The sequence below is a fragment of the Bos indicus x Bos taurus genome, chromosome 24 (assembly GCF_003369695.1).
Source record: "Bos indicus x Bos taurus breed Angus x Brahman F1 hybrid chromosome 24, Bos_hybrid_MaternalHap_v2.0, whole genome shotgun sequence".
Lineage (NCBI taxonomy): Eukaryota > Metazoa > Chordata > Mammalia > Artiodactyla > Bovidae > Bos > Bos indicus x Bos taurus.
In genome coordinates this window covers 61,060,810-61,087,398 of record NC_040099.1, presented here as the reverse complement: position 1 = coordinate 61,087,398, position 26,589 = coordinate 61,060,810, and the positions used below count along the sequence as shown (strand labels likewise).

Sequence of the window (26,589 nt, the reverse complement as noted above, 5' to 3'; positions counted from 1 at the left end):
TGACTCACATGCAGTAACACCGCCTGATCAGCATGGCGGAAGACAAAACAACCCCCGTACCTGGTCGACTAAGGCCACACACTGCTCCTGGTGCTGAACGGTGGCACAGGTTGGCTTCCTCCAATCCATGACCCCATTCTGCTCAGCATACTGCACGGGGAGCGTGTCCACCGGGGAACAACCTGCACCGACAGTGCTAGCAAAAGAAAGAGTTTGTGCCAGTGTGAAGCTCTGTCCTCAGAAATCCCAACTACTGAGCATACAGTGAAGAAGCGATGGCAACCCTTTCTTCAGTACGTTAGTTTTTTATAGAATGCCTTGCAATAGCTCTAAGGAAAAAAGTACACTATGAAAATAAGCCAGTACATAGCATTCTTACCTACTTATTAATTAATACCTGTCTCTGCGGAGCTTGACAAAGGCACAGTCTGTCTCTGGACTCATTCCACATGGCTCACAGCCGGGGTACTAACCCCGATCTTGAGACAATCGCTATGGACGGTGTGTGTCTAAGGCAAGGGAAGGGACAGCATAATGTGACTGGAAATCAAGAGGAACAGGCCACAGAAACAGACTCAGAGAGAATCCAGAGAATTACCGGACACGGACTCTAAACTAACAGTGCTCAACACTGGTCAAGAGCTACAGGATGACAGAACTTTGGAGGAATACTGGAAAATAGAAAAAGGAATCAAATTTAAATTCTAGAACTATAAAATAAATTAGGAAAGACAATGGCACCCCACTCCAGTACCCTTGCCTGGAAAATCCATGGACAGAGGAGCCTGGTAGGCTGCAGTCCATGGGGTCGCTAAGAGTCAGGCACGACTGAGCGACTTCACTTTCACTTTTCACTTTCATGCACTGGAGAAGGAAATGGCAACCCACTCCAGTGTTCTTGCCTGGAGAATCCCAGGGACGGGGGACCCTGGTGGGCTGCCGTCTGTGGGGTCGCACAGAGTCGGACATGACTGAAGCGACTTAGCAGCAGGAATTCAATGGATGGAAACAGATGAAAAAACTCAGTGAAGAGGAAATCTGGTCATGAGAAAATAGACTGGGGCATGGAAAGGGGAAAAATGTAGCAGCAGAAGAAGCTTGAGAGAGCACGCACGATGTGGCGGAAAGCCTGGCCTGTGGGCGCCCAGGGCCACAGAGGAGGGGCTCACTCAAAGAAAGCTGCAAACTCATCACAGGGAACTGCTGAAAACCAGACAATGGGAAAATTCAAACACACAGTCTGGGTTTGGAGAAGCCCCCTAACCTTCAGAGAGTAATAGGATGGAGACAATGGCTACCTGCGGTCTTGAGCTCCCCCCAGAAGCAGAGTCTGGGTGACGTGGTTGACATGGCCGGGCATCTGGGAAGCAGGAGCAAGGAAGGAGAGGGGCAAGTCAGATGGGAGGAGGAGAAGCCAGCCTGTGGTGCTGTCACTGGGGCCGCCGCCACGAGCTACAGAGGCTCAAGCCCCCTGGGACTCCCACAGCTACCTCCCCAGGGGCAGGAACCGGAGCTCCCCACCAGTGAGGGCACAGCCCTGGGCGAAGGAACTTCCCGCTCTGAGCTGGCCGGTTCCAGGGCCACACAGGCCCAGAGCACCCACACAGAACCCTGGGCCAAGAGCCAACAGGCTCGTGGCGGGAGCCTGGAGAGGACTGCGGCTGTGGGAGAGGGTCGGAAGTCACACAGACGATTTTAAGTGCTTTGAGGCAGAAATCAAACCGGGCTGAGAGGAGATGAAGTGAGGGACCAAAAGCACAGGCCTGGAGACGGTGACCCAGGCGCTCGGAGCTGCAGGAAGTGATGACCCGCCTGCAGTCCTATGTCCTATCTGCAAAGTGTCTTTCAAAAAGGAAGGCGAGAGGGACATTTCTTCTTGAGAAAAACAAAGTGAACTCATCACTGGCACACAATGAAATAGGAGATTCTCAAGTGTTCTTTAGTTAGAAGGATGCTCAGACACACTGGAAGGAATGAAGAACAATGGAATGGTAGTATCTAAATGATGAATGAAAAAAAGGCTTCATGAGGTTTAAAAGAGAATTAAGACACATGACAGACACAGTCTGTAAGCTAGGAGGAGGTAAGTGAAGACAGTGATGAAGGTCCTCACGTGGGAGGTGGTACAAGCACAACTGGGGTCAGGCCTTCATAAGCTGCCAACGCAGAACAAAACCTCAGGTAACCACCGCAAGCATTGAGAAACAGCGCATGCACAACCATCGTGGCTGATACAAGAGAAGAGCACAACAAAAAAAACACCCGAAAGCAAGGAGAGCGAGCTAAAGCTGATACAAATAACGAGCAAGCAGTCAAATGGCAGAATGGTAACTGAATCTCAGTAAGTACACAGGACAGTGATTCACAAGCACACAGCGCCTTCAGGGTTTGGGAGAGAGATACCTACTGCACAAGCGGGCCTCTGCCAGCGTGCTTCTTGTGGATCGCAGTGTGCTGTAACACATCTGGAGTGGAGGAAAAAACAATCATTACACCACACCCTTCTGCAAAATGCAAACGGAGCCCACAGCTGATTTATGACCGTGACAGTGTTCACAGACCACCCAGAGCGCTTCCAAGCTCACGGAAAATTCCTCAAAGAGACAATTTCCAAAGACACAGTCAGTGACGAACGTCCTTAAATAGCCTCTCAAACACATTCCACCTAACAGCAGATCAAATTTGTCCAAAACTACAAAAGTTGACTATAAGCATTAAACTGTAAAACCACAACATTGAATTTCAGGCCTTTTTTTTTAACCATTAGGCAAATGAAGTGTCTCATATATCATAAAAATACATATTAATAAAACCAACACCCATGTACCCACCTCCTGGATATCTCTGTATTTTCCTCTTTTTATTAAGAAAGGAAACATCTGGGAACAATTACATGCCTCCCTCCATTGCATCCAGTCCCTCCCCCCAGAGGTTAGCTGAGGCGCGCGTGTTTAACCACCCATCCGTGCATTCACACACACAGTGGTGCCACATGGTTGAGTATACTCTAAATATCCTTTATTTTAACTGCCACCCAGCATGAACGTGCCTCAATCTATTCATAACTTTATCAACATTTGAAACGTTCGGGTCACATTCAGGGCTCTGCCGTTCCCCCACAGCCTGCCGGGACGGCCCGAGTCCTGGCCCCTGAGCCCACGGGCAACAATGTTCACAGAAGCAGAAATGCTGGGGAGCAGCAGGGACCGCCTCCCACTGCACGACAGCGTCGAATTCTGTCCAAAACACTTGCACCCATTTAAACTCCATTGACAGTGGTGAGAATTCCCCTTACTTCATATCCTTGATAATTCCCAAACTTGAAAAAGGTCTGCCAGTCTGATGGGTATGAAATCTGGATATCTCTGGATATCTCTTTGATGATAATGAGATGACAATGAGAAAAATTTCTCATTGTTTTTCATTTGCATTTTCTGGACTACTCAGGGGGCGGAACCATTCAAGGTTCTTCTGTGAATTGCCTATTTTTATCTTTCCCTTTGTTGTTGACCAGACTGATTTTCTCAAGGATTTTTGAAGACTGTATAGTCCTGGCTGGAGTCTTCACCTGTAAATACCCTGCAAATGTCTTCAGTGTGGCTTTCTGTCACATGTTAAGCTTTAACTTAGAACAGAAAGATCTCCCCTATGGCCATGCTGCTCTGTCTTGTCTGGAAAGCCTTCTTGTCCCAGAGTACTAACCTTTGAAAACTCAAGTTTTATATTTTACATTAAGTTTACATATGTTACATATAATGTGCTATTCACTTGAAACGTTCTGTGCGCGACAGAAGTAGGGATCTAATTATATAATTTTTCCCAACTGGAAAGCCAGCCGGTACCACTGCTCACACACACTTTGATGGTTCTCTGAAACACCACCTTTCACACACCAAGTCCCCACACGTCTGTCTCTCGGATCCTCGGTCTGTGCTGACGGCCTGTTTACCTTCCCCTGCAACAACACTGTGCAGAATGACTCATCCCAGGGAATCAACGCTTACCTTCTTCTTGACTTGATGCTTCCGAGCTGTCTTCTTTCAAGTGTTCTAGTATCTTGGAGGTCTTCAGAGAGGACTGTAAGTTATCTGCAGGAAGTATTAAATATCATTAACTTTCAGGGAAGTTATCATAGTGAGATATACCAGTGTAATGATTACTTTTCTCCCACAGAAGCTGAGAGTTGGAGTTAATGGTACAGAGAGCGTCTCCAGTAGTTGGGACTCTGAAGAAAGCAAGGAGACCTGGCACAGAGCATCAGGCTGGGAGTCGGGGCCCTGAGCCACGCAGCCAGCTCTCCCCCTAGAAGTCACAGGACTGGAACAACTGGGCGAGTCTGCCTGCCCGTGTGCCCGGTGCACAATGAGGAGATGGACTGGCTGGCGCTTCTAAGTGTCTGTGCTGTGTCAGTTTCGTGCCCTTTTTATGAATGACAGGACAGTGCGGTGACATCAGGCTGCCGCAGCAGCGCACAACATCTCCCGCTCCTGCTCCTCCTCCAGACACGTGCTCAGCGCTCATGGGCCAGCCCAGGCCCTCGGAACACACTGTACGAGACGGATTGCTTCTCCGTTACAGACAGAGCAGTGGGCTTGCAGAGGTTACCATTTTAAGTCATTTGGGTGTCTAACACCTGTTTTCTTGGATGTCAGAATGTGGAATATTGCTATTGCAGGGACGCAGGAGGAGTATGGAACTGTTGTTTCTTAGAAGTGTGTGTGTTAGTCACTCAGTCATGTCTGACTCTGTTCAACCCCACAGACTGTAGCCCGCCAGGCTCCTCTGTCCATGAAATTCTCTAGGCAAGAATCCTAGAGTGGTTGTCATTTCCTTCTCCAGGGGATCTTCCCAACCCAGGGATCGAACCTAGGTCTCTTGCATTGCAGGTGAATGCTTTACTGTCTGAGCTACTAGAGAAGCCCTTTCTTAAATGAGTGGCTGCAAAATGAACTTTGCCAACAATATGTTCTTTGGTGAAATAACTTGAGATTTTCCATGATTTCAAAACATGTCTTTTAATACACTATCTTGATTTCATACAATTTGAGATCTTAAAAATCCACCAGCCTCTTTAACATTGCTCATGTAATTTACAAACTGCCGAACTCTCCAGATGAGTTTCCTCTTATTTATGTGTATACTACTCACTTGAGCACATTTTCCTAGGCAGCCTTGCTAAAATCTGAATTAAAAGCTTAACTTCAGGCTTCAATGCTTCTTCAGAACTAAACAGATGCTATTTATAGATATTCATTTAAAAAAATCACACTTGGTTCAAGAAGAAAGCACTGACTATTTTGATGTTACTGGCAAAATATTTGTTAGAAAAGGCAGCTGAGATAGATGTGTACAAAACCAAACGCAAAGCAGACTGTGATGAATGCTGAAACGTGAGGGCGAACCAGACCACAGGAACATACAAGGAGGCAGGAAATATCCTTGTGAGGTGGTTATTCCAGCTGGGTCCCAAAAAACAGGTGTGATCTTAACAGACTGTGACAAAAGGGTGCAAAAGAGCAAGACCCTGGAATAGGAAATGGCCAGGTGTACCGAGTGGCTGCCAACCCTTTAAGCCAGGGAGAGGAGGCTCAAGGATGCTCAGGACAGGGCCTGAGCCTCACAGCAGGTGTTTAACGCTCTGAATAGAGGGTGGATGGAAGCTCCAGTACTTTGGCCACCTGGTGCAAAGAGCTGACTCATGGAAGACTCTGATGCTGGGAAAGATTGAAGGCAAAAGGAGAAGGGGACAACAGAGGATGAGATGGTTAGACAGCGTCACTGACTCAATGGATATGAATTTGAGCAAACTCCAGGAGACAGTGAAAGACAGGGGAGCCTAGTGTGCTGCAGTCCACGGTGTCACAGAGCTGGACACAACTTAATGACTGAACAATAACAAGAGGATTAACAAACTGATCCCCAAGACAATCCTGGGGCAGGTTACAGTGGAGCAAGAAACTAGAGTCGGAGAGAAGTGAGGCTTTGTACAGTCTGTGCATGAAAAACAGGCCTGGCAATGGGACTGGTGAGAAGGTAAGAAGGAAGACGTCCTCTGTCTGGCATGGCTTGGTCCTTAAACGACTGGATATGAAGGGGAAACGTGAAGAGGGTGAGGCCCGAGCTTCCAGCCTGGGAGGCTGGGGAGGTCCTTATGGGAATAGGGGCAGAGGTCAGAGGTTATCCATCATCCAGGCTGCACTAGAGTGTCTTGGCAACCTGTGAGTCAAGTCTATCAAGGGGCCTGAGGATCCAGAAGGCCCATGGGTTTGAGATATTTGGCCCCTGTTTTGTGATGTTAGCGTTTTTTCTTTTAAAATTTTCATTACAGTACAGCTGATTTAGCCGTTAGTTTTTGCTGTACAGCAAAGTGAATCAGTTATACATATACATATATCCACTCTTTTATACATTTTTTCACATACAGATCATTACTGTTTTGTGACATTAGCTTTTATAAGTTACTTTCTTTAAAACTGCAGTGAAAATTCACTAAAAACTACCAATGTTTCTAATTTGTATGCCACTTGACCTTAACTAAAATGGCAATCCCATATACAGGGAGGCATGGTATAGCAAGAAATCCAGGCCAGAAAAATGTCAGATTTATACGGAGGAGCAGAGACACTTACTGAGGCTGTGCAGAGGGTCAGATGATATGGACTGAAAAAAGCTGTGTACTCTCTGACTCTGTAGAAAAGCTTGTGATGAAGTTGAAAATAGCTGCCTGTATGTAAAAAGAAAAGAGACTGGTTAATTTCATGCAATAAACCCACAAGATAGGTGAGATGGTAAACAAACCACGTGGCAGTTTAATTCAGGTACAAAAACTATTTTCCTAAGAAAAAGAATATGTGTTTGCTAATGTATTCCCCATAGGAGGAAATGAATAAAAGACTTATCTACAAGAATCTAATAAACAGGCTTATTTTCAACTTTATATAATCTACTGATAAGGTTTCAATTCTGACCCAACACGTATTATTAGCAGTCACCTTTCTGCTCAGAAAAACAACTACAGGTTCTTCACCCTTCTTCACAGTTCCATGAAGGAACTGTCCCACCCCCTGAAAATACAGACACCGGGAAGTTTGGAGCGCGGGAGTTCCGGAAGCTAGAAGACGCCGCTAGGCTGGTCACAAGTACTGCTGCAGACTCAGGCACGCGTGGCTGATGAGTCACCTCGGTATGCACCACACCATGAGTCTAAGCTGTTATCTTTAAAAACAGCTTTCCTCGTGTTCTATTAATGTCATTAGGGGATTCCAAGTGGAGGTCTTCCCTACAAAAGGGGCAGAGTTACAGCACAGTCTGATGGAAAGTTGATGGAAAGTTTACTTGGGATGTGAACACCAGCTCAATCACTTACAAGCTGAATCACCCTAAACAAGGCATGTGGCCTTTTGGCTCCAATTTCCTCTTAGGAAATTTCAACATCCTTCAAGGTTATGATACTCAAGTAGTACACACACATTAACTGTCACCCTGCTCAACATACAAATCCCTTTTCATTGCTTTTGAATACTTTAAGTGCTCATTCAAAACTTTAGTTCTTATTGACTCCCCAAGGTTTCAGACCTACCATTCTGATTAGTTACAAAATTATCAAATACCATACCAAGAGCTGACCCTTATGGACCGAAGCGTCCTTATGCATTAGACAAAACTTCTTATTGGAACTCAAAATGTGGAGGTAAACATTGGACAGGAAGACAAAGGGGGAAATGGAGAGATGGGCGAGAAACAGACGCCTAGTATGGCACTCATCTAAACTTCCAGGTCTGAACACACTACCAAAGGCTGGGGATTAAAATCCAAAGGCTTCTATTTATCGTTATGTTTACAAACCAACTAATTGGTCAGAAGTACAGTCATGTTGAGTACAAGGCAGGGACTTGTAATCAGCATACAGGCTCGTCAGATTCACTGCTGCAGGGCCACAAGAGAGCAATTACACCCAAACAGGACACAAAGTGGCCATCAACTACTCGTGCAATTAAAAAAAACAAGATTGCATCTGACATGACGACGTCATCCAACCCCAAATGCACGTTTCCCTACCACACCGTCATCTTCCTAATCCACAGCGCAGGCGGAAGGGAACGCAGACCCCAGGCCCTGTACCGGCCCCATCGCCGCCTCACTTACACACTCATTTCCTCCCTCTTTACACACTTTCCTCCCTCACTTACACACTCATTTCCTCCCTCTTTCGACTTCCCCCTCCTTTACAACTGCTGCATTTCTTAACGGCATGAATGACAGTGACACTAACCCAAAGTCCACAAACTGGTATCAGTGTCCCGAATCCGATTTATGGTCCTGAGACCACAGCCTAGCCTCACAAAACAACCAAGGGTGTTTTTAAAGGGAAGTATAAGAAAAAATCACTTCTTTAATATAACTTTTGCAGAGATGTTGCCCGGGTTCTCAGCCCCCGCCGGCCACGTGCAGCCTGAGGTGCCCTGGGTGCGCGCAGACCTCGCCTCGGGAGCGCGCCTCAGGAGCCCTAGGCGCGCAGACCCCCGCCTCGGGAGCGCGCGGTGCGCAGACCTCACCTCAGCACGGGCTCCAGGTCAGGGTGCCGCCGCTCCTCTCTCTTCAGCGAGCCCTGATTCAGGGCTCGGAGGATGGTCTTGTCAAATGTCTCCGAAGACAACTCCTTGGGAAGCTAGGAAACAAAAACGTCTCTCACTCACTGGGGGCACAAACCAGGGGCATAAAAGGAACGTAAGTGCCTCCTGCTCAGACATCACCCCAAAGCCGTTCCCTTTCTAGACCTTCCCGATACAGGGCCGCAGCCTGGAGCAGCCGCCGGGCAGGGCAGGGTCCCCGGGGGCATCCCCGCGGGGTTGGGGCGGGGGGGTGGGGTGGGGACCCGCAGCGCTCACCCCGCTTCCCTCCCGCTCCCGGACACCCACAGCGAGGAGCTTCAGTTAAACGGAGCATTTCCCAGAGCTCGTATGGCACTCTGCAAAGTATGGCCTGTCTTTGTAGTCACCACCTCTGTGGCTCCTGTTTCACACGTGAACCTCAGGCCACCTCAGACTGCCAATGCTACACTCCCAGTGAAGAGCTAGGTGGGAATGACGGGGCAAAACCCCAAGGTTTACACAAACAGTCCCCACCCTCTGGAGCCCCAGCTCAGCCCTGGCCGAGCTCAGTGTGCTAGAAGCTCTTCTTTAAAAACACTGAGGCCTGATGGATAACCATCTACAAAACCTGGCAACGGTTTAGTTTTTGTAACTCTTCTCATGAATTACTAGTTCATTCGTGCAGTCAACACACAGTTCGAACTCCGACTGTGTCCTAAGTACTGTGTCTGGCGCTGTGAACACAGCACCGAGGAGGAAACCTACACCTGGCCTCCATGGAGCCGCGCTTCTGGGGCGGAGGAATAACACAGGTACCAGACGCAGCTGCCACGGAGCAGCGGGGAGGCGGCCACTGAACCCGAAAAGGGGCTGGAAGGCCCGACCGCACTCCCGCACGTCTCAGCAAACTCAAGTGCCCTTCATCAGCCTCCGCAAAGGTTAGTGTTAGGGAGCACAGGTTGTGAAGGGAACAGTTTTTACTCTTATATTTTGCAGATGATTTTAAAAGGAAGGTAAACAGTTTAAAAAAAGGCATATGGTAAACTTGAAAGGATATTTTATAATAGGAAATTCGTTCCTAGAAGTACATTATGTTGCCACTTATTTCATATAACTTGATAAGGCACTGGTCTTACATAAAAAACACTATATTCAAATGTTGGCTAAACAGGGGGTCATTAATTACTGTGATTCTGAAGGATAAGCTATCTATTGGGGACTAATAATTATATATATATATTTTTTTAAAAAATCTAAGCTTTAGAGAAGTTGTATTACTAAAAAATGAAATCTGTCAAGAAAAAGAACAGTCAAAGCTTAGGAAACCCAGAACAGAGACCTTGCTGGGTGCTGGGCACATCGCCACCAACAACATACGTCTCATCAAGAAGCTAGGAATGATAAGGTTCCTTTTTTTTTTTTTTAATGTGGAAAGCCTTCAATTCCTTATATTAGCAATATAACGTAAGAAAATCTATGCTTAGAATAATATGACATTTTCTACAGCTAATGTTCATGAATAGTTGTAAGTCAACCTCTACATACATGTTTTAATATTCCTGGTGTTTACTTTGGTGCTAAAGTTTTTGGATTCTGTGTATTATATCAAAATCATTTTCACAGTAGAATCTGTATTTTTACCTTCAGTAGAAATTCCTGTAGTTCTTGGTGGGTTTTTGTTACTGTTGTGACTGAAAGATCAGACCAATTTACCTGATTTAAAAAGAAAAAAAAACAACAACACATACTATACAGTTATTTCTCAGGCAAGAACTGACTGGAAAAAAGCCATGTGTAAAACAGATGACCTTACTTAAATTTTATCAGTATCAACAAATTACAAATATAAAGTTAATCTGTTATCATAATTTCTTCAAAATTGTTAAAATTAACTGTATATTGACATGTTACTTAAAAATTTTAGTAACTCCTTTCAAATTGCATGGTTTTCAAAACAAGCTGTCTTCTATAAATGTACCTACATTTTAGTAATTTTTCAGAAAGGGAAATGTCTTACATTCCTTTTGGAGAAGTAGGACTCTAAAATGACACTTGGAGAGTACAGATATATAAGCCCCAAGAAAAACAAAAATTCTATCTCCTGAAACTTATTAAATACACATTCTTAAGAGAAATACCGGGTTCACTGCCCCTCTTTGGTAGTGCTGTATTGTGCTTTTATGGGAATTTATAGTTTAGGAAAAGATTTCATCATCTTTATCTTAATGCTTTAAAGTCCTATGAAGGTGGATGAGGCAGATATGACTACTTCCATTTGCAGATGGAGAAACTAAAACTCAAAAAGGCTAACTGACAGATTCAAACTCTAAGCAAGCAGAAGAGCCACAACTAAAATTGATTACCTACCTACTTCTTGGATACTTTTAATTCAGTGGACTCAATGGTGGCCCACTAATAATTTCTACTTTACAATTATCTGAGCTGAGTAAATACTTGAACTATGTAACACATAAGCCTTAGCAACTACTCATGCCACAATTAACCAAATACTTAACAATACCTTCAGCATTTTACCCAGCAACCCTCAAACAAATATCCTTATTAAGGGGGCAAACTTTTAAATGACTTCTAATTATTCAAATGGTCGTTGAGCAGCTACTGGTGTCAGACACTGTTTATGAAAGGATACGGAGGGAACAAGACAATGAAGTCTCTGTGGGCTGAGGTCAGAGCCCAGTGCAGGAGTCAGACCAGAGCCCATGAGCAGAGAGATTCCGTCAGTGACCAGGGCTCCACAGACAGTGCACTAGGCACGGAGCAGGGGCTGAGAGCAGCACGTGAGACAGGCGCCAAGAACGACCTGGGCGGGGGGCTCAATCTGGGGCCGATAGATGGTTCAGAGCCAGAGAACACAAAGGCCTTAAGGAATGAACGAGCTAAGAGCTCCAGCAACGCAAGGAGAGCTGGACTAGCTGAGTAAAGAGCGCAGAATGGCTGGTGTCAAATGTTACAGAATGTAGATGAGATGTGAAGATAAGGACTTAAAACTTGAAAACTGAGGATACTTCTACAGAAGGCAGAAGCTAGTCCCAAAACTTATTCAACAAAACAAGGCCAGTCAGACACGGTGAGATGCAGAGGATGATGACTCCTGCTCTCTCGGAGATGACAGCCTTCTGGAAAGAAATACCATGTAACCCAAGTACAAGAACCTGGGAAAGGGATGATGGCGGTACACCCGGGATGAAGGAAAAGACCTTCTGCTGCAGGATCAGAAGTGACTTCGTGAGGCAGGGCCGCTGACGTCTTGCGGGCAGCTCCTCCAGAAGGAAGTGAGGGGCGGGCGCACAGAGACGCCTCTGCCCTGCAGCTGCAGCGCAGGCGGCCGCCTGAAGAGCAGCGTGGGCCGGTGCGGCCGGCAGGGAGGAGGGAGACGCGGGCGAGGGTCCACAGCACAGGCCACAGGCAGAGAGGAGCCACAGGGACCGACCACGCTGGGCTCTGCGCTCAGTCAGACACCGTGTGACGGACAGAAGGGCAGCAGAGCAACCAGAGACCAGAGCAGGCAACGAGGGCCAGGAAACAGCAGCCTCGGAGGAAGAGAAGAGACACCGGGGAAGACCGCCACGGAAGGCTACGCCTGTCTTCCGGGCGCTCAACACTGCTGAGTGGTTACTTTCACTTTCTAAAGGTTTGTTTACGCCTTAAATCTAAGGCTCTTATTTCTTTTTAATCAAACTGGCAGAGCAATCTTAATGTGATACATCTTTTAAACTGGGCAAACCATGCAGTATATACTGGAAACAGCACATCCCCTTAATTAAGACAAACACAGATATGTGCACAGCTTTTCTTAAGTTAGCAAACCTGCCATTTAGTTTTTCCAAAGATTAATTTTCATTCCTTCCAAAAGATCAGTGAACACAGTGTGAGGTATCTTTTTTGGGTGAGAGTAGCTTACTTTGAAGGTGTACTCCCAATATTTGTCAGCCCTTTTTCTCTGGACTCCTTTCAACATTATCTTCTCAATGTGTACAGCTGAAAGAAAGAAAACATGCTGACTTGTTCTACAGAGACTAGATACACATTTCAGTTATTCAACCTGACACAGCCAAATGGTTAAGCTATTTATCTTCATCTTTACTACTGGCCTTAATCATGGAATAAAACCAAAAACCCCAGAAGCACAACAATGTGCTGTCCATCCATCAAGTAATTTCTTTCTACATCTATGAGTATGCTGAGTGCCTAAAGTCGTTTCAAGCACTCTGCTAAGCACCAAAGATAAATAATAAGAGGTGCCTGCAGTGAAGATTGCTTATCTAGAGGAATCTTCAAAACTGTTACCACAAATACAGCACTTTAGAGTCTTTCAGTTATTTAGGCAGATTAGGTATAAACTAGAAAAAATTCTTAAATGAGGTGGGGAACTCTTCAAAAGTAATAGGAAAGCGATAAAAGACTTCTTTCCAATTCAGAATTTAAAAACTGTTTCCCTCAAGTGTGACCCTTAATATCATACAATGGTAACACAACTTAACATTATAATGAATTATGATGGTTCACTGTAGTAAAACTTCTCACAATTTATTATACAATAGTGGTCATAAATTACACTGGTGACTTAACAATTACACTGAACTGAACTAGATAAGATGATCAGCTCACTCATGAAGTAAGTCAAAGTGCAAATCCCCAAAGTCCTCATTTCATACATCCTTCAATAGAAGTTACCACCTTAGCAAGTAAATCTCTTTACAAAGTGAAAAGAGCCAGTCTACTAAGCATAATATAAGGACTTAAGGAAAAAAAATTTGTTGTTCAGGTGTAAGTAGAAGAAATCGTAATGAAGATGATAAAGGTCACAGGGAAGAAGTTAGGAAAGGGACTCAACACAAGGTCACCGCTCGAGTCACAGGGGACAGGAGATGGAAAAGAAAAGGGAAGGACTCACTTTGCCTTAAAGGAAGAAGTTAAAACAGGTGAAGTAGAATATACAAAGGAACAAAAGTGTGCAGGAAGAAGTAAGATTGCTATAGATCACAGAAGGTGGGCACTGAGAAAGCAGGAATCATAAGACTACAGAAATCTGCTGATAAACAGACATTAGGAGACACCATTACCAGAATTTTGTGTTAACTTTCCAAATGTCTAGTGTTTGGTGGCCTCCTTCTGGGCCAGTTTCCCTTGGTGGATGAGAACGTTGAGGATGGAGACGAAACAACCGCAGACGCCAGGTGGGGTGAGAAGCCTGCAGTGGCTCAGCACTGCTGCGTATGATGAAGGCTGGAGGAGGGGAGGGGCCTGCTGTTTCCAAAAGCTGCTGTATTCAATTAGGTGAAGGATGGTGCTATTAAATAAAAATGATCTGAACTAATCAATGTTCCAAAATATGAAGCAGCTTTACTTCTGAAAGCAGGCTGAGAGAGGGGGCCGCAGAGCAGTGTGGCACAGTAGCATGGCTGTGGCTTCGGCTCCATTTCACTTCTACCTGCTGTGATCTATCAGAATCGAGGTGAGGGAGACAGAAGGCATGGGGTGAGGGATGGCTGATAATGGGCGGCCCTGCAACTCTCAAAGAACTGCAGAGCATGGACTATGGACATTTGTTAAAAGTTAAAGATATAGGAAAAACCATCTATAAGTACCACCTTACAGTTAATTAGTATCATTTTGATGTAGTCTTTTTATTTTTTTTTAGCTATCTTAAAGAAGAAAAATGACAAAAAACCACAATGGACCTTCACTGTAAACCCAAACTCTGCTTCACTGAGCCTGGCTGAAGCAGACCAGGCAGGATTCCAGATTACCGTTCAAGATTCAGTAATCTTGAACAGAAGCAGTTAATTATGTAAACGTTTTCTAAACCTTAAACATTCACATCTATTTTTCCTCTGTGAAGAAAAATGCATTACATGAAAAGGATTATTATCGGAACTAAAAGGAAACAGAAAGACATCAATTCAAAGCTGTTATAAATGAGTATGATGCTTACCGCCTATCTTTCACCCTTCCCAAATTTTCCCTCAGCAGGTTAACGGACCCCCAGATGTAAAGGGAAGAGAACATGTGAACCCGTTTCTCTTCAGGTGGCAATGTCCTTTCACTCCCCCACCCAGACCTCTTGAAAACTGCATCACTGCAGGAAGCATGTGCTTGTAAGAAATCTCTTCTGTCTTACAGTGCACTTCAGTAAAATTGACTTTTCCAGCAGACCTTGAGCACATTCTACAGCTAAAGCACTGTACTAATACTTTGGAGGGAGGTTAAAGTCTTTGCCCTCCAGAAGTATGCAGCCTGATTTAAGAAAGGCAGAATCGAGTAAGTGTGGGCTGGGACGGGCCAGGGGGCTGCGGAGTTGGAGCCCAGACGCAGACTCAAGGAAGCGAGAGGACCAGCATTTGAGCCAAACCCAGGACCCACAGAGTTCTGTACTCCACAAAGGGGCAAGGGGGTGAATTAGTCAGCACCAGTAGCACTCTGCAATCCTGTGTACAGACGGTTTACAGTTTAGGAAAAATACAACATACCTTCTCGCTGGGTTCTGTGAGGTGTCACAGTAAGACCATCATGAGGTATTGGGGCTTGTTCTATTAAACTGGCCTCGTTACTTTGCATATAATCACCATGAGAAGAGTCATTCTAGAGGAGAGAGGGGGGCACAGGTTAATCTACATCTGAGACTAAGAACAATGAATGCCACAAAAATAAACTAGATTAAAGTGATACTTTTAACAGCAGTAATTTCAACAGCAATTTGAGAGATAAAATAGGTGATTACACATTTAGAGCAGAAAGGCACAGTGCCAGAGCAGGAAAGAGAAAGCCATATTTATCTTCATTTAACAGCAATATTCTATCAATTATTTAATTGTCCCAGTTTGGGGGGCACACACAGCATAGTGCTATTCAGAATCGCCAGAGATGTCAATTCCTTACCCAAGTGAACATGATCACATATAAAAAGACGGTACCCTTTATGTTATTCCCCAGATGTAAGGGCATCTGTATTTTTTATGTTTTCGTGCAGTTTTTTAATTCACTACTTGGTCTTAGTGACAGTCTAACAAGATGCTTTGTTAGGAAAAAAATTTTTAAGGCTATCATCAATACACAAATCTAAACAAGAATGTGTGTGGACAATGAGTTTACATTAATGCTAAACCATCTAATATCAACTAGGTGCTCTACCATTAGTGAACTAGAGTATAAGTTTTATCCCTACAAATGCTACTTGGGAGTCATGAAGAGCTTGCCAATCTTATACATGGCTCTCAGAATTCAAACACCGTCATGGATTGGGTTGGCCAAAAAGTTCAATTTTTCTGTTAAGTTGTTATGGAAAAATATGAACGAATCTTCTGATCAACCCAATATATTGTTACTCTAACCCACTGGGTAAGCCAAAAATTAAAATAGCTTTATAATGGATCTATATCAGAATTCATACCTTATCCTCCCCCACTTCATGTTCAGAATCTCAAAACACTATTCAGACCAAAATTATCTCACTTACAGGAGCTAATTATAATATTACAAATCTGCAATAAATAATACACATTAATTTTTTAATTGTATATAAAAATGAAGTAAACAGCAGACCTTAAACTTTCCAAGCATTCTAATTTAAAACATTTTGTTCTATAGTCTGACCATGCCTCCTGACCTGTCAGTGAGTACGAGCTGTCAGTTGATGGCTCTATTCCTAGGAATCAGGCATCACACCAGATACCCCTGGGAGCTAAGCTTCAGCCTCATGGTGTGTCGTCTTCTAGAAACCCAAGGAAATAAAGGCTGTCTACACAGAAACACTTAAGAAGAAAGACAGCATCGACCTCTTAAGTCAGCATCCAACTTTTGAATGGCACTCACCAACTTTCAATATTATTGAATAAAAAAAAAAGGCAGACATAAGAATTCTTCTAACAATAACAAAATCATGTATTTCCCAACCCAAACTATATAATCATTTACTACAAAATAATACAACCATATTGGCCTAAAACAGCTATAAATACTTCAAAAATCAATATAAATAAAGCACTGTAATCCTCTTAAATACTTATGTTAATTGGAAGTTTAGCTGAACGGGTCAACCATTTCTTTTTTTTTAATATAAATTTATTTATTTTAATTGGAGGCTAATTACAATATTGTATTGGTTTTGCCATACATCAACATAAATCCACCATGAATGTACACGTGTTCCCCATCCTGAACCCCTCTCCCACCTCCCTGGCCCATCCCATCCCTCTGGGTCATCCCAGTGCACCAGCCCGAGCATCCTGTATCATGCATCGAACCTGGACTGGCAATTCGTTTCACATATGATATTATACATGTTTCAATGCCATTCTCCCAAATCATCCCACCCTTGCCCTTTCCCAGAGTCCAAAAGACTATTCTATACATCTGTGTCTCTTTTGCTGTCTCGCATACAGGGTTATCATTACCATCTTTTTAAATTCTATATATATGCATTAGTATACTGTATTGGTGTTTTTCTTTCTGGCTTACTTCACTCTGTATAATAGGCTCCAGTTTCATCCACCTCATGAGAACTGATCCAAATGTATTCTTTTTAATGGCTGAGTAATATTCCCTTGTGTATATGTACCACAGCTTTCTTATCCATTCGTCTGCTGATGGACATTTAGGTTGCTTCCATGCCCTGGCTATTATAAACAGTGCTGCGATGAACACTGGGGTACACGTGTCTCTTTCAATTCTGGTTTCCTTGGTGTGTATGCCCAGCAGTGGGATTCCTGGGTCATATGGCAGTTCTATTTCCAGTTTTTTAAGGAATCTCCACACTGTTCTCCATAGTGGCTGTACTAGTTTGCATTCCCACCAACACTGTAAGAGGGTTCCCTTTTCTCCACACCCTCTCCAGCATTTATTGCTTGTAGACTTTTGGATCGCAGCCATTCTAACTGGCGTGAAATGGTACCTCATTGTGGCTTTGATTTGCATTTCTCTGATAATGAGTGACGTTGAGCATCTTTTCATGTATTTGTTAGCCATCTGTATGTCTTCTTTGGAGAAATGTCTGTTTAGTTCCTTGGCCCATTTTTTGATTGGGTCATTTATTTTTCTGGAATTGAGCTGCGGGAGTTGCTTGTATATTTTTGAGATTAATTCTTTGTCAGTTGCTTCATTTGCTATTATCTTCTCCCATTCTGGAGGCTGTCATTTCACCTTGCTTATAGTTTCCTTTGTTGTGCAGAAGCTTTTAATTTTAATTAGGTCCCATTTGTTTATTTTTGCTTTTATTTCCAATATTCTGGGAGGTGGGTCATAGAGGATCCTGCTGTGATGTATGTTGGGGAGTGTTTTGCCTATGTTCTCCTCTATGAGTTTTTTAGTTTCTGGTCTTACGTTTAGATCTTTAATCCATTTTGAATTTATTTTTGTGTATGGTGTTAGAAAGTGTTCTAGTTTCATTCTTTTACAAGTGGTTGACCAGCTTTCCCAGCACCACTTGTTAAAGAGACTGTCTTTAATCCATTGTATATTCTTGCCTCCTTTGTCAAAGATAAGGTGACCATATGTGCATGGATTTATCTCTGGGCTTTCTATTTTGTTCCATTGACCTATATTTCTGTCTTTGTGCCAGTACCATACTGTCTTGATAACTGTGGCTTTGTAGTAGAGCCTGAAATCAGGCAGGTTGATTTCTCCAGTTTCATTCTTCTTTCTCAAGATTGCTTTGGCTATTCAAGGCTTTTTGTATTTCCATACAAATTGTGAAATTATTTGTTCTAGCTCTGTGAAAAATACCATTGGTAGCTTGATGGGGATTGCATTGAATCTATAGATTGCTTTGGGTAGTATACTTATTTTCACTATATTGATTCTTCTGATCCATGAACACGGTATATTTCTCCATCTATTAGTGTCCTCTTTGATTTCTTTCACCAGTGTTTTATAGTATTCTATATATAGGTCTTTTGTTTCTTTAGGCAGATATATTCCTAAGTATTTTATTCTTTTCATTGCAATGGTGAATGGAATTGTTTCCTTAATTTCTCTATTTTCTCATTATAAGTGTATAGGAATATAAGGGATTTCTGTGTGTTGATTTTAAATCCTGCAACTTTACTATATTCATTGATTAGCTCTAGTAATTTTCTGGTGGAGTCTTTAGGGTTTTCTATGTAGAGGATCATGTCATCTGCAAACCGTGAGAGTTTTACGTCTTCTTTTCCAATTTGGATTCATTTCTTTTTCTGCTCTGATTGCTATGGCCAAAACTTCCAAAACCATGTTGAATAGTAGTGATGAAAGTGGGCACCCTTGTCTCGTTCCTGACTTTAGGGGAAATGCTTTCAATTTTTCACCATTGAGGATAATGTTTGCTGTGGGTTTGTCATATATAGCTTTTATTATGTTGAGGTATGTTCCTTCTATTCCTGCTTTCTGGAGAGTTTTTATCATAAACGGATATTGAATTTTGCCAAAGGCTTTCTCTGTATCTATTGAGATAATCATATGGCTTTTATTTTTCAATTTGTTAATGTGGTATATTACACTGATTGATTTGCGGATAATGAAGAATCCTTGCATCCCTGGGATAAAGCCCACTTGGTCATGATGTATGATCTTTTTAATGTGTTGTTGGATTCTGATTGCTAGAATTTTGTTAAGGATTTTTGCATCTATGTTCATCAGTGATATTGGCCTGTAGTTTTCTTTTTTTGTGGCATCTTTGTCAGGTTTTGGTATTAGGGTGATGGTGGCCTCATAGAATGAGTTTGGAAGTTTACCTTCCTCTGCAATTTTCTGGAAGAGTTTAAGAAGGATAGGTGTTAGCTCTTCTCTAAATTTTTGGTAGAATTCAGCTGTGAAGCCGTCTGGACCTGGGCTTTTGTTTGCTGGAAGATTTCTGATTACAGTTTCAATTTCTGTGCTTGTGATGGGTCCGTTAAGATTTTCTATTTCTTCCTGGTTCAGTTTTGGAAAGTTGTACTTTTCTAAGAATTTGTCCATTTCTTCCACGTTGTCCATTTTATTGGCATATAATTGCTGATAGTAGTCTCTTATGATCCTTTGTATTTCTGTGTTGTCTGTTGTGATCTCTCCATTTTCATTTCTAATTTTATTGATTTGAGTTTTTTCCCTTTGTTTCTTGATGAGTCTGGCTAATGGTCTGTCCATTTTATTTATCCTCTCAAAGAACCAGCTTTTGGCTTTGTTGATTTTTGCTATGGTCTGTTTTGTTTCTTTTGCATTTATTTCTGCCCTAATCTTTAAGATTTCTTTCCTTCTACTGACCCTGGGGTTCTTCATTTCTTCCTTTTCTAGTTGCTTTAGGTGTAGAGTTAGGTTATTTGACTTTTTTCTTGTTTCTTGAGGTATGCCTGTATTGCTATGAACCGTCCTCTTAGCACTGCTTTTACAGTGTCCCACAGGTTTTGAGTTGTTGTGTTTTCATTTTCATTAGTTTCTATGCATATTTTGATTTCTTTTTTTATTTCTTCTGTGATTTGTTGGTTATTCAGCAGTGTGTTGTTCAGCCTCCATATGTTGGAATTTTTAATAGTTTTTCTCCTGTAATTGAGATCTAATCTTACTGCATTGTGGTCAGAAAAGATGCCTGGAATGGTTTCAATTTTTTTGAATTTACCAAGGCTAGATTTATGGCCCAGGATGTGATCTATCCTGGAGAAGGTTCCGTGTGCGCTTGAGAAAAAGGTGAAATTCATTGTTTTGGGGTGAAATGTCCTATAGATATCAATTAGGTCTAACTGGTCTATTGTATCATTTAAAGTTTGTGTTTCCTTGTTAATTTTGTTTAGTTGATCCATCCATAGGTGTGAGTGGGGTATTAAAGTCTCCCACTATTATTGTGTTATTGTTAATTTCCCCTTTCATACTTGTTAGCATTTGTCTTACATATTGTGGTGCTCGTATGTTGGGTGCATATATATTTATAATTGTTATATCTTCTTCTTGGATTGATCCTTTGATCATTATGTAGTGTCCTTCTTTGTCACTTTTCACAGCCTTTGTTTTAAAGTCTATTTTATCTGATATGAGTATTGCTACTCCTGCTTTCTTTTGATCTCTTTCCATGGAATATCTTTTTCCAGCCCTTCACTTTCAGTCTGTATGTGTCCCCTGTTTTGAGGTGGGTCTCTTGTAGACAACATATATAAGGGTCTTGTTTTTGTATCCATTCAGCCAGTCTTTGTCTTTTGGTTGCGGCATTCAACCTATTTACATTTAAGGTAATTATTGATAAGTATGATCCTGTTGCCATTTACTTTATTGTTTGGGGTTCGAGTTTATACACTCTTTTTGTGTCTCCCGTCTAGAGAATATCCTTTAGCATTTGTTGGAGAGCTGGTTTGCTGCTGCTGAATTCTCTCAGCTTTTGCTTGTCTGTAAAGCTTTTGATTTCTCCTTCATATGTGAATGAGATCCTTGCTGGGTACAGTAATCTGGGCTGTAGGTTATTTTCTCTCATCACTTTAAGTATGTCTTGCCATACCCTCCTGGCCTGAAGAGTTCCTATTGAAAGATCAGCTGTTATCCTTATGGGAATCCCCTTGTGTGTTATTTGTTGTTTTTCCCTTGCTGCTTTTAATATTTGTTCTTTGTGTTTGACCTTTGTTAATTTGATTAATATGTGTCTTGGGGTATTTCACCGTGGGTTTATCCTGTTTGGGACTCTCTGGGTTTCTTGGACTTGGGTATTATTTCCTTCCCCATTTTAGGGAAGTTTTCAACTATTGTCTCCTCAAGAATTTCCTCATGGTCTTCCTTTTTGTCTTCTTCTTCTGGGACTCCTATGATTCAAATGTTGGGGCATTTAACATTGTCCCAGATGTCTCTGAGATTGTCCTCATTTCTTTTAATTCATTTTTTTTTTCCTCTCTGATTCATTTATTTCTACCATTCTATCTTCTACCTCACTAATCCTGTCTTCTGTATTCTACTATTTGTTCCCTCTAGAGTGGTTTTGATCTCATTTATTGCATTATTGATTATATATTGACTCTTTTTAATTTCTTCTAGGTCCTTGTTAAAACTTTCTTGCATCTTCTCAATCCTTGTCTCCAGGCTATTTATCTGTGATTCCATTTTGTTTTCAAGATTTTGGATCATTTTCACTATCATTATTCAGAATTCTTTATCAGGCAGATTCCATATCTCTTTCTCTTTTGTTTGGTTTGGTGGGCATTTATCCTGTTCCTTTACCTGCTGGGTATTCCTCTGTCTCTTCATCTTGTTTATATTGCTGTGTTTGGGGTGGCCTTTCTGCATTCTGGCAGCTTGTGGAGTTCTCTGTATTGTGGAGCGTCCTCACATGGCTTGTCAAGGTTTCCTGGTTAGGGAAGCCTGTGTCGGTGTTCTGGTGGGTAGAGCTGGATTTCTTCTCTCTGGAGTGCAATGAAGTGTCTAATGAGTTATGAGATGTCAGTGGGTTTGGAGTGACTTTGGGCAGCCTGTATATTGAAGCTCAGGGCTGTGTTCCTGTGTTGCTGGAGAATTTGCATGGTATTTCTTGCTCTGGAACTTGTTGGCCCCTGGGCAGTGCTTGGTTTCAGTGTAGGTATGGAGGCATTTGATGAGCTCCTTTCGATTAATGTTCCCTGGAGTCAGGAGTTCTCTGGTATTCTCAGGATTTGGACTTAAACCTCCTGCTTCTGGTTTTCAGTCTTATGTCGCCTCAAGACTTCTCCATCTATATAGCACCGCTGATAAAACATCTAGGTTAAAGATGAAAAGTTTCTCCACAGTGAGGGACACCCAGAGAGGTTCACCAAGTTACATGGAGAAGAGAAGAGGGAGGAGGGAGATAGAGGTGACCCGGATGAGAAGAGGGGGAATCAAAAGAGGCGAGAGCAAGCTAGCCAGTAATCACTTCCTTATGTGCTCTCCACAGTCTGGACCGCTCAGAGATGTTCACGGGGTTATACAGAGAAGAGAAGAGGGAGGAAGGAGACAGAGGTGGCCAGGGGAATAAAGGGGGAAATCAAAAGAAGAGAGATAGATCCAGCCAGTAATCAGTTTTCCACCATCTGGAACACACACAGAGATTCACAGAGTTGGGTAGAGAAGAGAAGGGGGAGGGAGGAGATAGAGGCAACCTGGTAGAGAAAAAGGAGAGTCCAAAGTGGGAGAGAGCAGTCAAGCCAGTAATCTCACTCCCAAGTAAAAATGGGTACTGAAGATTGGGTTCTTAAAGGTACAAAATTGATAACAAATTCTAAAAAGCGAAGATTAAAAATCTAGAGTAGAGGTTGGATTTTCAAAAATACAGTATTAAAGAAAAAAACAGTCACAAAAATTATATATATATATATATATATGAAGTTTGCTTTAAAAAATAGGGTCTTTTTTTTTTTTTTTGCAAAGTAATAGGTTATAAAAATGAAAATTAAAGGAGTAATAGAGGACTTAAAAATTTTTTTTAAAAATTTAAAGAATGATAGTAAAAATATATCTAGGACTTTCTCTGGTGTTGTGGGCAGTGTGGGGTTAGTTCATTTTCAGATAGTTCCTTGATCTGGCTTATATTTCTCAAGATCTACAGGCCCCTTCCTATGTAGTTGGTACTACCTGTCAGTTCCCAGGCGGTTCCCTCTGTTTTAGCTTCTTCTGTTTGCTGGTCTCTTCAGTTTCTAATTTCCACCCTGACACTAGTGGGATGGTGGTGGATGCTTTCTTTTAGGCTCACTTGTTCAGTCGCGCTGTGGGGAGGGAGGGACGCTGCAAACAAATAACACTGGTGTGTGCTCACACTGTCTCAGCCACACTAGGCCTGCCCCTGCTCACGGTGTGTGTGCCCTCTCTGCCCACACTGCTCAGGCTCTAGGTTGCTCCGCCAGGAACCATCCGAGGCCGGCCCTGGGCTGCATGCACCTCCCAGGTCTAAGCTGCTCAGGTTCAGGCACTCGAGTAGTCCTCAGAGGCGCAGACTCAGTTGGGCCTGCGTTTTGTGCCCTTCCCAGGTCCGAGCAGCTCAGGTGATCAGGTGTTTGGTGAGCGCAGTTGCTGCGACTCATTGCCTCCCCCATCCCTGCCACTCAGTTTTCTGGGTGTACACCCAGTACACCTTCTCAGACAGACGTTGACCGTCCAGAACCCCAAGAAGTCTCGGTTAGCAACGAAGCCTGCTTGCAGTTTGGTAGATAATGCCTCTCTGGGTCTGCGACTGCCCCCTTCCGGATCTGGCTGCCTGTCTCAGGAGGAAGATGGACCGGCAGGCAGCCGGCTAGCTCTGTTCAGTCCTTTGTTCTGTGAGTGGGCCTGGCGGTGTCTTAGGTTAGGGCTTTTCGTGTGGTAGCTATCCCACAGTCTAGTTTACCATCCCAAGTTAGTTCCCTCAGATTGCCCTTGGGGCATTCAGGCCCAGTCCTTACTCTACGCAATGTAGCCTGCGCCTCCCTGCCCAGCCCCCACTTTGCTAGTGGCGAATACAGGGGTCTGCGCTGCTTCTCTGCTAGGGGGAGTTACTGTTGGGCACGTAATCTGTGGGTTTTAATTATTTATTTTTCCTCCCAGTTATGTTGCCCTCTGTGGTTCCAAGGCTCGCCACAGACTCGGCAGTGAGAGTGTTTCCTGGTGTTTGGAAACTTCTTTTTTAAGACTCCCTTCCCGGGATGGAGCTCCGTCCCTACCTCTTTTGTCTCTCTTTCTGTCTTTTATATTTTTTCCTACCTCCTTTCGAAGACAATGGGCTGCTTTTCTGGGTGCCTGATGTCCTCCGCTGGCATTCAGAAGTTGTTTTGTGGAATTTACTTAGTGTTCAAATGTTCTTTGGATGAATTTGTGGGGGAGAAAGTGGTCTCCCCATCCTATTCCTCTGCCATCTTAGGATCGCTGTGCCCCCCCTCCCCCACCATTTCTTAAGGGTATATTCCATATTGTTCATATGTCGTTCAAAAATTAAAAATAACACTCACCATTAAAAATAAATGAATGCAAAACTATACAAGAAAGAACAGTTTTCATTAGGGAAGTGCAGAGCACAACTACAATGAGATACCACTTCACACCCATTAGAAAGGCTATTATCCAAAAACAGACAATAAGTATTGGTGAATATGGGGAGAAATTGGAGCCCTTCTGCTTTGCTGGTAGGAGTGTATACAATGCAGCCACAGTAAAAGTTACTAAAAAAATAAATAAACACAATTATCATATAATCCAGCAATTCCACTCCTAGCCATATACCCAGAAGAACTGAAAGCAGACACCCAAGCAGGTAATTAGTACTCCAGTGTTCACTGCAGCTGAAAAGTGGACTATTCAAAAGTCCATGGATGAACAGATAAACAAAATGAGGTATACGTATAACTGAGTATTACTCAGCCTTAAGAAGGCATAAAATTGACACATGGGTCAATCTTGAGGGCATTATGCTAAGTGAAATAAGCCAGGCACAAAAGGGCAGATTCTGTATGATTCCACTTATATGAGGCACCCTAGAGTAGTCAAATTCGCCGACAGCATGGTGATTCTAACCAGTGGCTTCAAAGAGTTCGGGATGGGAGTAGCGGCTTAAGGGCTTAACGGATACAGTCTCAGTTTGGGATAAAAGAAACATTCCAGAGACAGATGGTGGCAGTGGTTGCACAACAATGTGAATGCCACGGAAATGTATACTCAAAAAATGTGAAAACAGTATACTTTGTTACACTTTGTTACATATAGTGGTAAAGAACCTGCCTACTGAAGCAGGAGACTTGGGTTTGAACCCTGGGTGGGGAAGATCCCCTGGGGAGAACATGGCAACCACTCCAGTATCCTTGCCTAGAGAATCCATGGACAGAGAAGCCTGGTGGACTACAGTCCAAAGGGTCGCAGAGACTTGGACATGACTGAAGTGACTTAGGACGCATATATATTTCACCACAATAAAAAAAAAATTAAGAATAGTTGTATCACATTGCCTCCATAAATTTTGAAACAGCTGTATGGAATCATTTTTAAAGTCTGAAGTTACTTTGAAGCACACAATTTAAGAACCAAGTCAAAAGCCTCCTAGTTTAATAACGTAGGCAGAAAAATGGAATCTGAATTTCTATCCAAGGACCAAAGTTCATCGACCCATGACATGTCTACTAATTAAGCTTTCTGCCCCTCCTCCCAACACTGAGTCCCAGCATGTATCACTGCTATACAGTCATTTAGACTACGTTTTAAAAACTAGAAAATTTTTAATTTTATTAATTTAACCAAAACTGAATTTAACATCTCAGGAGCTACAGAGATCAGAATCATGGGGCTTTCCGGCCCCAGCAGGAACCGCTCTTGGCTCCACTGTCTCCTCTCCCCCGGCACGTGTGCTTTTACTGTGTGCAGGGCAAGGCACCAAAAACCCGAGAACCACTGGCTTAATGGGATCCTGCAGGAAGGAATAGTGCCCATGTTCTCTATTAAGTTCAGATTCCTATGCAAATGCAATGCAGATGACATGCCAGAATCAGCATTTTAGAAAAAGGGTCAGGACCAAGTGGAAAATGGGAGAATTTTTCTCTGCTTGGAAGAAGATGACAAATTTTAAAAACCCTAAGCTGGCAAAAATATGCACAGGAACAAAAAGAGCCCTGGCATGTGTGTGCCCTTCTCCTTCCTACTGAGGTAGCTCATTTGAGTTCAGAAAGCTTCCTCTGACCTGTGGCGTGCTCCTGGTTAACTCAAATCCACGTGTCATGTAACATATCTTGGTTATTTTAAAAGACTGCTCAGACCTCACTTTTACACATGCAGATCCATCACAATTACTGGAGATCTCTTAAATGTGAGGAAAGTCTGTGAAACAGTCAAGTTGACTGCGCAGTCCCAAGACCCTTCTCTGAGAACACATCATTAGAGCAAAGATCACGCGGGTCTCAGGTTACTTTAACAAAGGTCTAACAGGACAGACTTTATCCTAGCACATCTACCAATGTTCTATACGTTTTCTCTCGTCCTTTTATGCAGACTGTACATCTTAAAATACCAAGACATTCTAAGAAAAAAGGCAAAAAAAAGCACAGAAATTGTTTTTATACTAAACTTACTAATGTCAAATTTTTACATT

At 42.9% G+C, this 26,589-nt stretch overlaps 1 protein-coding gene across 1 annotated transcript in view; it reads right to left on the bottom strand.

The window, feature by feature from the left end:
- The window catches only part of ZCCHC2 (zinc finger CCHC-type containing 2), a 56,602-nt gene that overhangs the window by 16,392 nt on the left and 13,621 nt on the right, over positions 1 to 26,589 (bottom strand). Inside the window, exons 2-9 of the mRNA XM_027525963.1 lie at positions 15,083 to 15,194; positions 12,514 to 12,590; positions 10,233 to 10,304; positions 8,556 to 8,668; positions 6,630 to 6,724; positions 4,005 to 4,088; positions 2,408 to 2,465; positions 61 to 196 (exon numbers count right to left, since the gene is read on the bottom strand). Of these exons, the coding sequence (XP_027381764.1) occupies positions 61 to 196; positions 2,408 to 2,465; positions 4,005 to 4,088; positions 6,630 to 6,724; positions 8,556 to 8,668; positions 10,233 to 10,304; positions 12,514 to 12,590; positions 15,083 to 15,194 (747 nt within the window). The remainder of the gene's footprint in view (positions 1 to 60; positions 197 to 2,407; positions 2,466 to 4,004; positions 4,089 to 6,629; positions 6,725 to 8,555; positions 8,669 to 10,232; positions 10,305 to 12,513; positions 12,591 to 15,082; positions 15,195 to 26,589) is intronic.